Raw genomic sequence first — 11,500 nt, forward strand, 5'->3', positions numbered from 1 at the left:
CGGACTGTAAAACACGTCCAGCAGCAGATCTCTTCCCGCGAGACTTCGAGCGGAACTTGTTTTGTTTACACAGGAAGTTAGCGAAGCTAGCCAGACGGCTAAAGGTTTAGCGCTGTTGGTTCATAACGAACTTCACTGAACATTTAGATTTTGTTTTAAGAAGTTATGAATCTACACAGAATTAAAAAAACAACAACAACAATTTTGGATTACTAAAAGGTTTATCTTCATATTTTGGATCGTACTTGTCACCTACGATTACTCGCTAAAGTGTTAGCATGCTAAACCGGACAGAGCGAGACACAGAGAGGATTTTGGTGTCAAACCTCTCATAAGATATTGGTCCATTAATGTTCTGCAGAAGGTTTATAGTTACAGTATTATCATACTGAGATATTGTCGAGGACTGAGAAGCCGTATCAATAACTTTGATTCCGCCTCTGAAGTCGATCACGTCTCTGGAAATAAAAGTCGCTGAATGTTCTGATGCCTTAAGCTTCGCTTTGCACTCCAACATTAAACATCTTCTAGTTTTTCATGCTGACATGAAATATTTACTTTCATATAACTTCTTGCTATGAAATGTAATTTTTGAGAGAATAACTACGGGTGATTTGTATAAATAAAGTTTTGTTAAAGAGAAAAACGGCTCCATCTGTCCTGTGTTGTTTTCATCGAAACGAAACTAAACTCAGTGTTACATGAATAATGAATACTTAAAGTTAAAGTAGATAGAAAATGTAAATGCAACAAAATCCAAATAAACCTCGGATGCAAACAGAAACCAAACTCAAATGTATGCTCAGAAAAAACACATCTATCATTAATTTGTGCTTTTTCCCCGTAAAACCCAATCTTCATACAACTACATCAGTCTCATATCACTTACTTCCTTACTTGATGAGTTGTTTACTATGAATTTGTGTCTTATGAGATTTTTATCGGCCTGAAAAGCAGATTAAAGTGTATTTTATGTGGCTTCACCCTCCTCTACTTCCCTGCTTCAACATCAAAACACACCAACAGGCATGGGAAACTGATTTTTCTTTCCGTGCGTGCGTATGAGCGAGCGAGGCAGAGTGTGTGTGTGTATGTGTGTGTGTGTGTGTGTGTGGGAGAGAGAAAGAGATGAAGAGTGTGTGTGTGTGTGGGAGAGAGAGAGAGAGATATGAAGTGTGTGTTTGTGTCACCTGGTACGCTAGCGCTTCACCACTTCCTGTTCCAGTTGACAGAGAGAGAGAAAGAGCGAGAGAGAGAAAGAGAGCGCGAGAGAAAGAAGGTTTGAGGGCGAGAGAGCTTAGTCTGGTTCTGTAGTGTTGGTTCTGCTGGTTCTTCAGCGCTCCGGACTGAAACCAGTTTGGAGAAACCAGTTTGGAGATGGACGTCCTGAAGTGGATCCCAGGCCTGCTGGTCTTCGCCTCCCTGTGTCCCCCGACAGGTAAGAGACACCCAGGTTCCTCTGCGGGACCCCGCCGACGCCCTGTTGTTCAGGGTGTCGAAATCTCCCAACGCTTCACAAACGCATCGACTTCCCTCCGATCGAGTCGAACTCACTCGTGCTGTTAAGATAAGATGAAACTTTATTGATCTCTGTGGGGAAAATGTGTCGTTTCAACAGCGGAGACCATGAAACAGTGAAGAAAAATATCATAAATTTAAATATAGCAGATGAGGAGTATAGAGGGTTTTCTGATGATGAAATTCCCCCTCTGGCGGCCATGTTGGAGGTCCTCAGCTCTGAACAGCTGACTGTGTTTCTGTCTCAACAGAATTGAACAGACGGTTAATTTCTGTCTGTTTCTGACTGAACTGATCATTTCATCACTGATCCATCTGATTGATTTAGTGTTTAGATAATGTCAGCTTGTTAGCTAGCTAACCATAGCATCTGGTCAGCTAACATCACTGTCTTGTTGTTAACACATCCGATTAGCACACTAGCTAACGTAGCTAGTAGCGGCTAGCGTTAGCGTGCTCACATTAACATCAGCGTGTTTGCCGGCTAGTTAGCTAGCTAACAGTTTGTTCAGGTTAACTGAGCTGACTCTTCTCAAGCTACAACTCAGAGTGTTTTGGAGTAGAGACTAGGGCTAAAGACAAGACAGTTTACTGTGTCACAGTAACCAAATCCACCTTATCACACTATTCACTTTTACTGAGAACGTTACTGAATGGATCTACAGCCACACCACAACAAGCTGACTCAGCTGCTCTCTGCTTCTAGCTGCTTCATACAGATTTACACTTTATTAACTAACACACAGTTCTACAGATTTACACTTTATTAACTAACACACAGTTCTACAGATTTACACTTTATTAACTAACACACAGTTCTACAGATTTACACTTTATTAACTAACACACAGTTCTACAGATTTACACTTTATTAACTAACACACAGTTCTACATGTTCCTCCATCATGAGACTCAGCTGCTGGAGACGAAACAACAAAACTTTTATTAAAAAGAACACAGCTGACAACCTACAACACTGCAGTGTGTTAGGTGGAAACGTAAGCGTTAAAAGTTAAAAACTATATGAACTATAGCAGTGACTAAATTACTACACATTTGATGACATTTTGTCTCTCGGACCCAAATCTGAGAATTGTTGTATTTTTGAACTCCCTGTCTGTGTTGCAGGGAGAGAGAGAACAGAGAAACTGTGATCAGAACAGTGTTTCTTCTACATTCTCTAACTGTGTTCACGTTGTGTTATGAAGTGATGTTGAGGTGTAACACTTCGGTCCCCGGACCCCACGTTGAGAACCTCTGAACTACAGCATGCTGAGGCTGGGCAAAACACCAGCAGCTGGATCTACAGAGACAAAGAAATGTATGATATATGGAAATATACATAAAACAGGCGATGTATATAAAGTGCTTTAACAGACTGGTTGGTTCCAAACTGCTTTACGGAGCAAAGAGAGACGTAAAGGAGATCGCCACCATTTTAAATAAGCGACACCTACTGTGATAAAATGACTGACAGCACAACGTTAAACCAAATGACGGAACATTTTAAACCAGAACTTCAGTCCCTGGTCGACTTAAATTGATTTTTCCTTCAGGTAATGCGTTTTCCCCAAATATATATTCAGCATTTTGGCAATAAAAGGCTTCAAATCGAGATAAAAACACCAAAAAAACACACAAATATTAATATTCTCTACTGTGTCTGTGGCTTCCTCTGCAAATCCTCCTCAGATCCTCGTGTTCATAATGAGACAAAGAGTAGAAAACAATAAAATAAAAACACGACTTAATAATATAATGAAGACAATACAGCCTAAAGTGCATCAGAACATTAATTACTCCTCTGTCCTTCATCTGAATCATAATATCTTTAATTTGGGTGACAGAACAGTACGGACAGTATATTATTCGCTCTGTGTGTATTTTTAATTACTTAACATTATTTAACATTAGAAGTGATTAATAAAAACGGTAACGGCATTAACTCAGTATCTCAGCAATATCTTTCATTTTATTTATTGCAGTTTTTGGTGCAGTGACACTTTTTATAACTATAGAAAGTGTTATCATCGGCATATAAAGAGTTACTATTACATTATAATACATTTATAACGCCTAGTTATGTATCATAGATAACACTTGTACTCATAATTCATTATAGATTACATCTTATTTATTTGAAGTTACATCTATAATTTAAGTGTTGCTATAAAATACTAAGTGTTTTGTGTTTAAGGCTTTCTGAGTGCGTTATAATTCCTTATTGTGTCCTTAATGCTAATGCTATGTGGTTATAGTCGTAGAAAGTGTTGTTCTGATGTGTTTCTTTATTCTAGAGAAGATTATTGTATTAATTGTGTGAGTGACTGGATTCAGCTTTACTTTAATGTGAACTTTAGTTTAGTTGTGGTGAAACGCTGCGATATGAGATGGAAGTTTCAGTCACATGACCCGGACTGTGGAAATACACTTCACATGTACCTCACAATATGTGAAGTGTAAAAAAATATATAAAAATAAGCAAAAAAATGTGGAAAATGACATTTATTTGATCTATTTTGGATACACTTGCAGACAGATGTTGTTCACAGCAGATATTAGGAAGAAAACATGTTTCCAGTGAATGTTTTCTGCATGTAGAAATATATTTTTGGGTCAATTTCTGTCGTTTTTTTAAGCTGAACGTGTTGTGAGGTAGATGTGAAATTTGCTTTGCGCTTCTCAGCCTGGCAGCCATCTATGGTGAAGGCAGAAAAGATGGAGGGAAGAGAACGAAGAAATGAAAACGACGAAACAGACAGATGTAGAGAGAGAAGAGAGGTGGGAGAAAAGAGAGAGAGAGAAGAGAGAGAGAGAGAAGAGAGAGAGAGAAGCGAGGTGTCCCAGTTTTTCTGTCAGGTGTTCAGGAACAGACGGCTTCCTCTGAATCCAGTTCAGACCGACTCTCCGTCTTCCTTCTTCACTTTTCTCTCTCTCTGTTTCTGTCGTTCCTTCTGAGGCGTCGCTTTCTTTATTTCTTTCTTCTGTTTCTCTCCTTCTGTCAGGTTTGGTTTTAAAACCATTTTGTGTTGTTGAGTAGTTTTACTGAACGCTGCTGAACACCAGCAGGAAGTGGAAGAAACTTAATAATGTTCTGCTGAAGGGGAATCGTCTTTTCTCTTGCCCAGGGGTCAGAGGTCAGAGGTCAGAGCTCTGCAGCTGTTAGGGACCTGGTGTCTCGCTCGAGGACACTGGCAGGGTGTCACTAACTAACTAACACCCTGTGTGTGTGTGTGTGTGTGTGTGTGTGTGTGTGTGTGTGAACACCAGACCAGCCTGCTACTTGACTGGTATTTACTACTGAGCATCTTTACTACTGCTGCTACTAAAATTTGAATTCATTAAAAATACATTTAGTTAAAAGTAGAGTTGGGAGAAGGTTTCGTGAGTTATGTTGAATTGTGTTGCTTTGTTTTGTGCTGGTACTTCCTCAGTTGGTTTCTTCGTTATGGTTTTCGTATTTCGGTTCATTTTAATGTTAACTACGGCCGAGGCTTTCTCCCTCCGGAGCTTCTCTACCTCCGGCTCGTTCTCTTAGTTCTCCTGTCTGCAGCGCGGCCGTTTCCCCGACCGGGCCGTAACTCATTAGCATTATTGTCTTTGTGCCGTTTTCTCAAGAGTATCATTTCTTCATGATCTGAAGAAAAGGAAAAATAACGATAATGGTAGCTAGCTATTAGCAAGCTGGCAGTTAGCAATTAGCAAACCGAGTGTTAAACCTTCTATGCCTTTGAGCATCATTCTTATTTATATGAGTAGACCAGCGGGCATTTCATAACAGGTGCATAAAAATGATCTAAAATCCCCCACTAACCCCCCCACTCATATATCATTCAATTCTGCTTGATCTACAGTATGTAGTACAGTATGTAGTACAGTATGTAGTACAGTATGTATGTGCCGAGGTGTCGGGGCCTCGCGGCTGAGGGCCCGCGGGGCTTCAGGGGCCCCCGGCGGTCCGAGGCCCCGGGGCACCGGCCCCACCGGCCCGGTCCATAATCCAGCCTTGCTACTTGTACTACTGCCAGTGCTGCTCCTACTACTACTGCTGCTACTAGTACTACAACTAGTACTGCTGCTACTACAATTACTACTACTACACATTTTCCAGACTTCTTCTTCTCTTCTTCTCTCACAGTAAATCAGTAGCAGTTTAAAGTGTAGTCTCTGGTTGTATCTGTATCAGTCACTTTGCTGATGCAGCAGAATCAGAGAGCTGACAGTCGAGTGGAAAACGAATCGTTTTAGTGAACGGCGTCATGTGATGAGCAGCCGTCTTCCCACCGCTCTGCTACAGATGAAACACGCTGACGTCAAACTGCTGCACTTTACTGTAAATGTTGACATTATTGTAGCTTTCAGTAGTGACTCTAGTTCTGTTCCAAAATACACACAAACTGTATATATTCATTATGGAAAAAATGAATTCCCTGACACTCATCAATATTTTTGTGTGAATCTGAAAGTGTCTCAGCCCTTACACTGATACACTGAGTTGCAGATGAAGAATTGATTTCCAAAAAGCTATGGAAAGAAATCAATATCTGAAGTAATTTATTTTTTTCCATATATTTTTTGTAGTTTTTCACATAATCCAGGAGACAAAAAAACACAGACAAGTAAAACACGTCCATCGCCACACAGCTGAAAGACATACAGTGCAGCTTTTCAAGTATTTCCACAGAGGAAAAGACCAGAAATAGAGTTAAATCATAATAAATTATTATGCAAAGTAGTTAAAAAGTGACAGAGTGTTACAGGGTGAAGACAGGAACCTTCCAGGTGTTTTGTTCTTCATTTCTCCAGGTTTCCCTGCAGCAGCTTGAGATCTGGACTAGAATTTAAAATAAAGTCCAGAGTGTTTGAACGAAGCTCCGCTGAGAAACACCGGTCTGTAATGAAGAGGCTAGAGTCTCTACTGACGTTTAAAAAGCAGAAACAGAGTGAGTTGTTTAAGATTTTGGAACCAAACTCTTCTTTTAGTTTCGTTTATTTGACAATAGAAAGCAAGATAGACACAATAAAAAAGAAAGATATATATATTTATGAGATAGATATATTTGAATGAGACTCGACTGCAGTAAAGCGCTGACAGACTTGACAGATTCTGGTCCTGGTCATTTCTCCCAGTCTGGACATGAAGCTGATTTAACAGGTCAATCAATAAGGGATCAATAAGGGATCAATAAGGGATCAATAAGGGATCAATAAGGGATCGATAAGGGATCAATAAGGGATCAGAGTGGTGAAGCTTCCCTCTCTGATCAGTTTTTTTTATTCAAAATGTGTTTGATTTTCTCTGTTCAGTTCTGATCCGTTCAGCTTCTAGTTGATCCGATTCTATTCTTTAACACTGTTTCTGAGGCCCGGCCGCCATCTTGTCTTCTGTTAGTGTGTGTGTGTGTGTGTGTGTGTGTGTGTGTGTGTGTGTGTGTGTGTGTTTGAATGCATGTGGGTACGGTGTGTGCATGTGTACATATGTGATTGTGTGTGTGTGTGTGTCTTTATATGTGTGTGTGCACGTGTTCATTTGTGTGTAGATGTTTGCACACGTGTATGGCTTAATGTGTGTGTGTGTGTGTGTGTGTGTGTGTGTGTGTGTGTGAGATAGAAAAATAAGCTGATGGTTCATTTATAGGAAGCCGTCCTGCGCTGTTCATCAGATTAAACCGAACACTAAGCAGCCCACCCTGACCACACACACACACACACACACACACACACACACACACACACACACACACACGCACTCTGCTGATAGCGATGGCTTCCTGTGTTATAGATTCTGTCGTTCTGGATCTATCTTTAGTGTGATCAGACAGGCTGAGGTGAAGTGAAGTTTCACACCGATCTGTTCGTCGTGTTCCAGCTGTGATCCCTGACGGGACGCCCTGCCGTCCCGCCAGGGATTATGGGTAAAATCCTGATGTCGCTGTCGCCATATTGGCTCCAAACACTCCGCTCTGGCAGACTGAACGCCTCAGAAGAGAAGAGAGAGAACATCAGAGTCTTTTTTACTTTGAATATATAAAATAGCAAAGTACTTTTTATTTAGAGTGTCTAAATTCCACTAGTAGTTCATGTGTGACTCTTTTCACCATGCTCAGTGTTACACAATTAAAATGTATTATGATTATTATTATTATCATTATTAGGTGAATTACAGTCTGTTATTTTTTAATCCCGCTCCCTAAAAGTTTCGCTCCTAACCGCTCTTGCAGAGTTTTCCCCCGTGATGTCATACTGCTCCAGCCAATGAGAAGCAGCCGTGGTGCTTCGCCTCGTGCTGTCGGGATCTGTAAAGGTTTTTGTTCGAGTCCAGAAGCAGAATAGTGAGGTGAGCTCAGTACAGCTGTGAGCGGAGCCGGAGCCACAGAGTCTCCTCAACACCGACATGTTGACGCTTCACACACTTAACACCTCGACCGCCTGTGTGTGGGGGGAACCTCGACCTCCGCCGGCTCCTCGGGCTCCTGCTGCAGTCCAACATGAAGAACTGAATGTTTCTCACTGAGATGATAAACTGACCGATCCAAACGCTGCAAGACAAATAAATACTCCCTTTCTTCTTCTTCTTCTTCTTCTTCTTCTTCTTCTTCTCTTTGTTCTCTTCCTTTAATACTTCAGCTCTCCTTCACTCCAGCAGCTGATGAAAAGTTCATCTTCTTTTTTTTCATCATGATAAACTGAATCAAATCAGATGGAAAGCGTGATTAATAACTGCAAAGCCAAAGCCATATTTATTAAACATTTTCACGTTTCCAATGATAATTAATGTCCTGGGACACAATGTAACTTTATCTATTGATTTTTAAATAACTGACATTTATTTTCATTAGTGTATTAATTTCTACACGACTAGAGCAGGTGTGGTTTTTTTGCTTTTATGAATCGCTTTCACAATATGCAAATGATCAAAAGGGGTGGAAGTACGGGGGAAACGTGAACGCTAATAACGTCTACGTGCCGCCGCCGCCTCGCCGAACCCGACGCTGCGTTTTCTGAACGAGTCCCGGTGAAGCTCGGCGCCGTTCTGTCGTTCTTCCAGCCTGGACTGTGAACGCACCGCGAGGCTTTCAGCAGAACGCTGTGAAGCGGAGATCAGGCTTTAGTGCTGTCGGCCATGTTGGAGCCAGAGAAGAAGAGTCGCTGTAAAACACCGAGTCACATAAACCCACATGGGATTTTTGGACATGTGTTAGTTTTCACAGGTGAACATGTGAAATTTCCCGTTGACGTTTTCACCTGTGAGTTCTCTCTCTGCATGTGAAACTGACACTGACAGATCTAATGCAGGTGGAAATTCACATGTGGAAAAAAAAAATTTAATCTAGAAACTGATATTTTTACATCAGAAGTAAAAATCTGTCTTGTGACGTCAAAAGTGAGAAACACTGTTGACATGAAAACCAACATGAGCTTTGAATTCACAAGTGACTGATGTGCTCATATAGAAGATGAACACACTGAGGCCTTTATGTGTGAAAGACAGGCTCCGCCCCCGACACGCGACCCACAGAGACCTGGTTTAAACCCGAGTCTGACACAACACACACACACACACACACACACACACACACGCTGTCAGTCCGCTGCAGGATCATTACTGCAGACAAATATCTTCTATCTGAAGAGTAAACCCCCTGATAAAGTTAAAGATAAAGTTGGTGACATTAAAGCAGCAGAGTATTTCCTGGAAGCAGATGATAAGAGGAGGAAGAGGAAGAGCAGGGGGGGAAACCACAGAGATGAAGCTGTTAACCGCTGAAAACTCGACTCACACACCAGACTGTTACTCTTATATTCCAGTCTTCCTCTGACTCAGTTTCCCTTCATCCAAATCTCTTCTGATAACTAATGTTCCTCAGTTCCTCCAGCTCACACTGTCCAGATCTTCCAGCTCCTCGTGTCTGATTTCCACCAGAAGTTAAAGCTCCATATTCTCCACTCAGTTTTATTTAGTGTCTTTCTGTCCATTCAGAGCTGTGTGTGTGGTGTCATGAACCAAAAACACTCTCAATCCATTTCTCCACGTTCATTTTCCAGCATCTCTCTGAGCCTTACCAAGAACAGGCCGTTTCTGTCTCCGTGTCTTTAAGGCTCATTAATATTCACGACCCTCCGTTCCGATCGGCTAACCGTTTCGAGAGCGAAACGTGAGACGCCGCGGCCCGGCGGCTACAGGTAGGGAAAACTCTCCGGTAATAAACGATGACGACCGCTCGACCGCTTTGAAAAAAACACTTTGTTAGTCTATTATTTCTTACAGAAATGATAATGAGCGAACCTTTGTGACGCCGCAAAGTTACGGAAGTCCAAACGGCTCGTTTAGAGGCTCGCTTTTCTAATATGGATTGTGTGGATTTAGTTTTGATACTTTCACCATGTTTAGATACACATCCAACTCCTTTATCATCACAGAGGAGAGGGAGTCCTGCTGTACATGATGTGGAGCTTTATAATTTCTTCCAACTGGTTTCACATTTTCCTGACTGGACCTGAATGCAACATGAGATCTGTCTGTTCACATTCACACTTTAATCATTTGATCTGATGACCTCATCACCACCTGACCAATCAGCTCTCTGTCTGTTCAGTTCCATTAGAGCTGCTCTTTAGTCTCCAGAGCCTCCATGTTGTCTGATTGGTCCAATAATGGAGGGTTCGTCTCTTCTTCTGTCTGCTGATTGGCCACAAAGTCTGACGGTGTTACGTCCGTTCGTACGTTGTATGTCGTTTCATGAGAAGCCCCGCCCACCTGCGGCCGATCAGTGTGAAGAGTTTATCAGTTCTGAGAAGTTTTGATGAATCCTGCTGACAGACAGACAGAAAGGGGTGAAAACAAAAGCGCTGATAACAACGATAATAATGTATTTTATTTGCACATCACTTTCCATGAAACTCACTTTACATGAGCTGTGTGTCTTCCTCAGCTCTCACATCACCCAGGATGCTTCACACCACGCGGTAAACACAGTTTTACAGATCTAAACAACGCATAAACATCTGTAAATATCAACAATACGCAGCAGAGAAGTCCATCAGTACAAGATGAAGCTTTCTTTTGCTCATTTACCCCAGAAGACAGTCTGAGACGTAGCTGAAGTTCACTAGATGGCTACAAACTATTTAGACATTTTTAAACAGATAATCAATGTAAAACTGCTCAGTGGGAGCGACAAAAAAAAATTACAAAAATCTTTTCTCTTTACGTGCTTCCACTAGGTAAAATGATTCAGGAATAGGTGATCCTGGATCCTTCTCAGACCCGGAGAGAGTAATTCATGCGTTAATATCCTCCTGATCACTATTGATCTCTGGAGGACAGAGCGTCACCCGGTGTGATCGCTGTGAGGCGGGGAGGTCTGACGTGAATATCACATCAAGAGTAGAATCAGGAAGGGAAGAGAAGATTATAAAAGGAAAGACAAACATGTGGGTTCACTCACAATGTGTGGAGTCAGAGAGGATTTGTTCTGTTCTTTTATCTTTCTATTTTACTGGATTTGATTCTTTTAATGCAATGCATCTTGCTTGTTCTTTTATATGAATTTTATCTTTTTATTTGTCTTTTATCTGCCTTCTAAATCACTTTGAGATGCATGTTGTGTATGAAAGGTGCTATAAAGGTTTTTATTATTATTATTGTAACTCTCTCTATTTTGGCATTAATCAGACTTCTATCTCCTGTTTCCCGTTTACAGTTTGTAAACACACACACACACACACACACACACACACACACACACACACACACACACACACCCTCAGGTCCTCTGACAAAGGTCTGCTGGCCGTCCCGTGCTCTGGAGACAGACAGGACCTTTTCTATAGCTCCTAAACTGGAATAGTTTCCCAGAAATAATTTGATCAGCTGACGCTTTTAAGTCTTAAAACCTTTTACTCACTTTCTGTTCCCATTGATCAGGTGTGTGAGGATGTGTGTATGCTCATGGCTGTGTGTGTGTGTGTGTGTGTGTGT

At 41.4% G+C, this 11,500-nt stretch overlaps 1 protein-coding gene across 1 annotated transcript in view; it reads left to right on the forward strand.

Annotated features, from left to right (window-relative positions):
- The first annotated feature begins 1,008 nt into the window (after window positions 1-1,008).
- Window positions 1,009-11,500, forward strand: part of cd247 (CD247 molecule) — a 19,607-nt gene continuing 9,115 nt past the window's right edge. Inside the window, exon 1 of the mRNA XM_071904331.2 lies at window positions 1,009-1,438. Within this exon, the coding sequence (XP_071760432.1) occupies window positions 1,378-1,438 (61 nt within the window). The 5' untranslated portion in view covers window positions 1,009-1,377. The remainder of the gene's footprint in view (window positions 1,439-11,500) is intronic.

The sequence above is a fragment of the Centroberyx gerrardi genome, chromosome 21, assembly GCF_048128805.1.
Source record: "Centroberyx gerrardi isolate f3 chromosome 21, fCenGer3.hap1.cur.20231027, whole genome shotgun sequence".
Taxonomy (NCBI): domain Eukaryota; kingdom Metazoa; phylum Chordata; class Actinopteri; order Beryciformes; family Berycidae; genus Centroberyx; species Centroberyx gerrardi.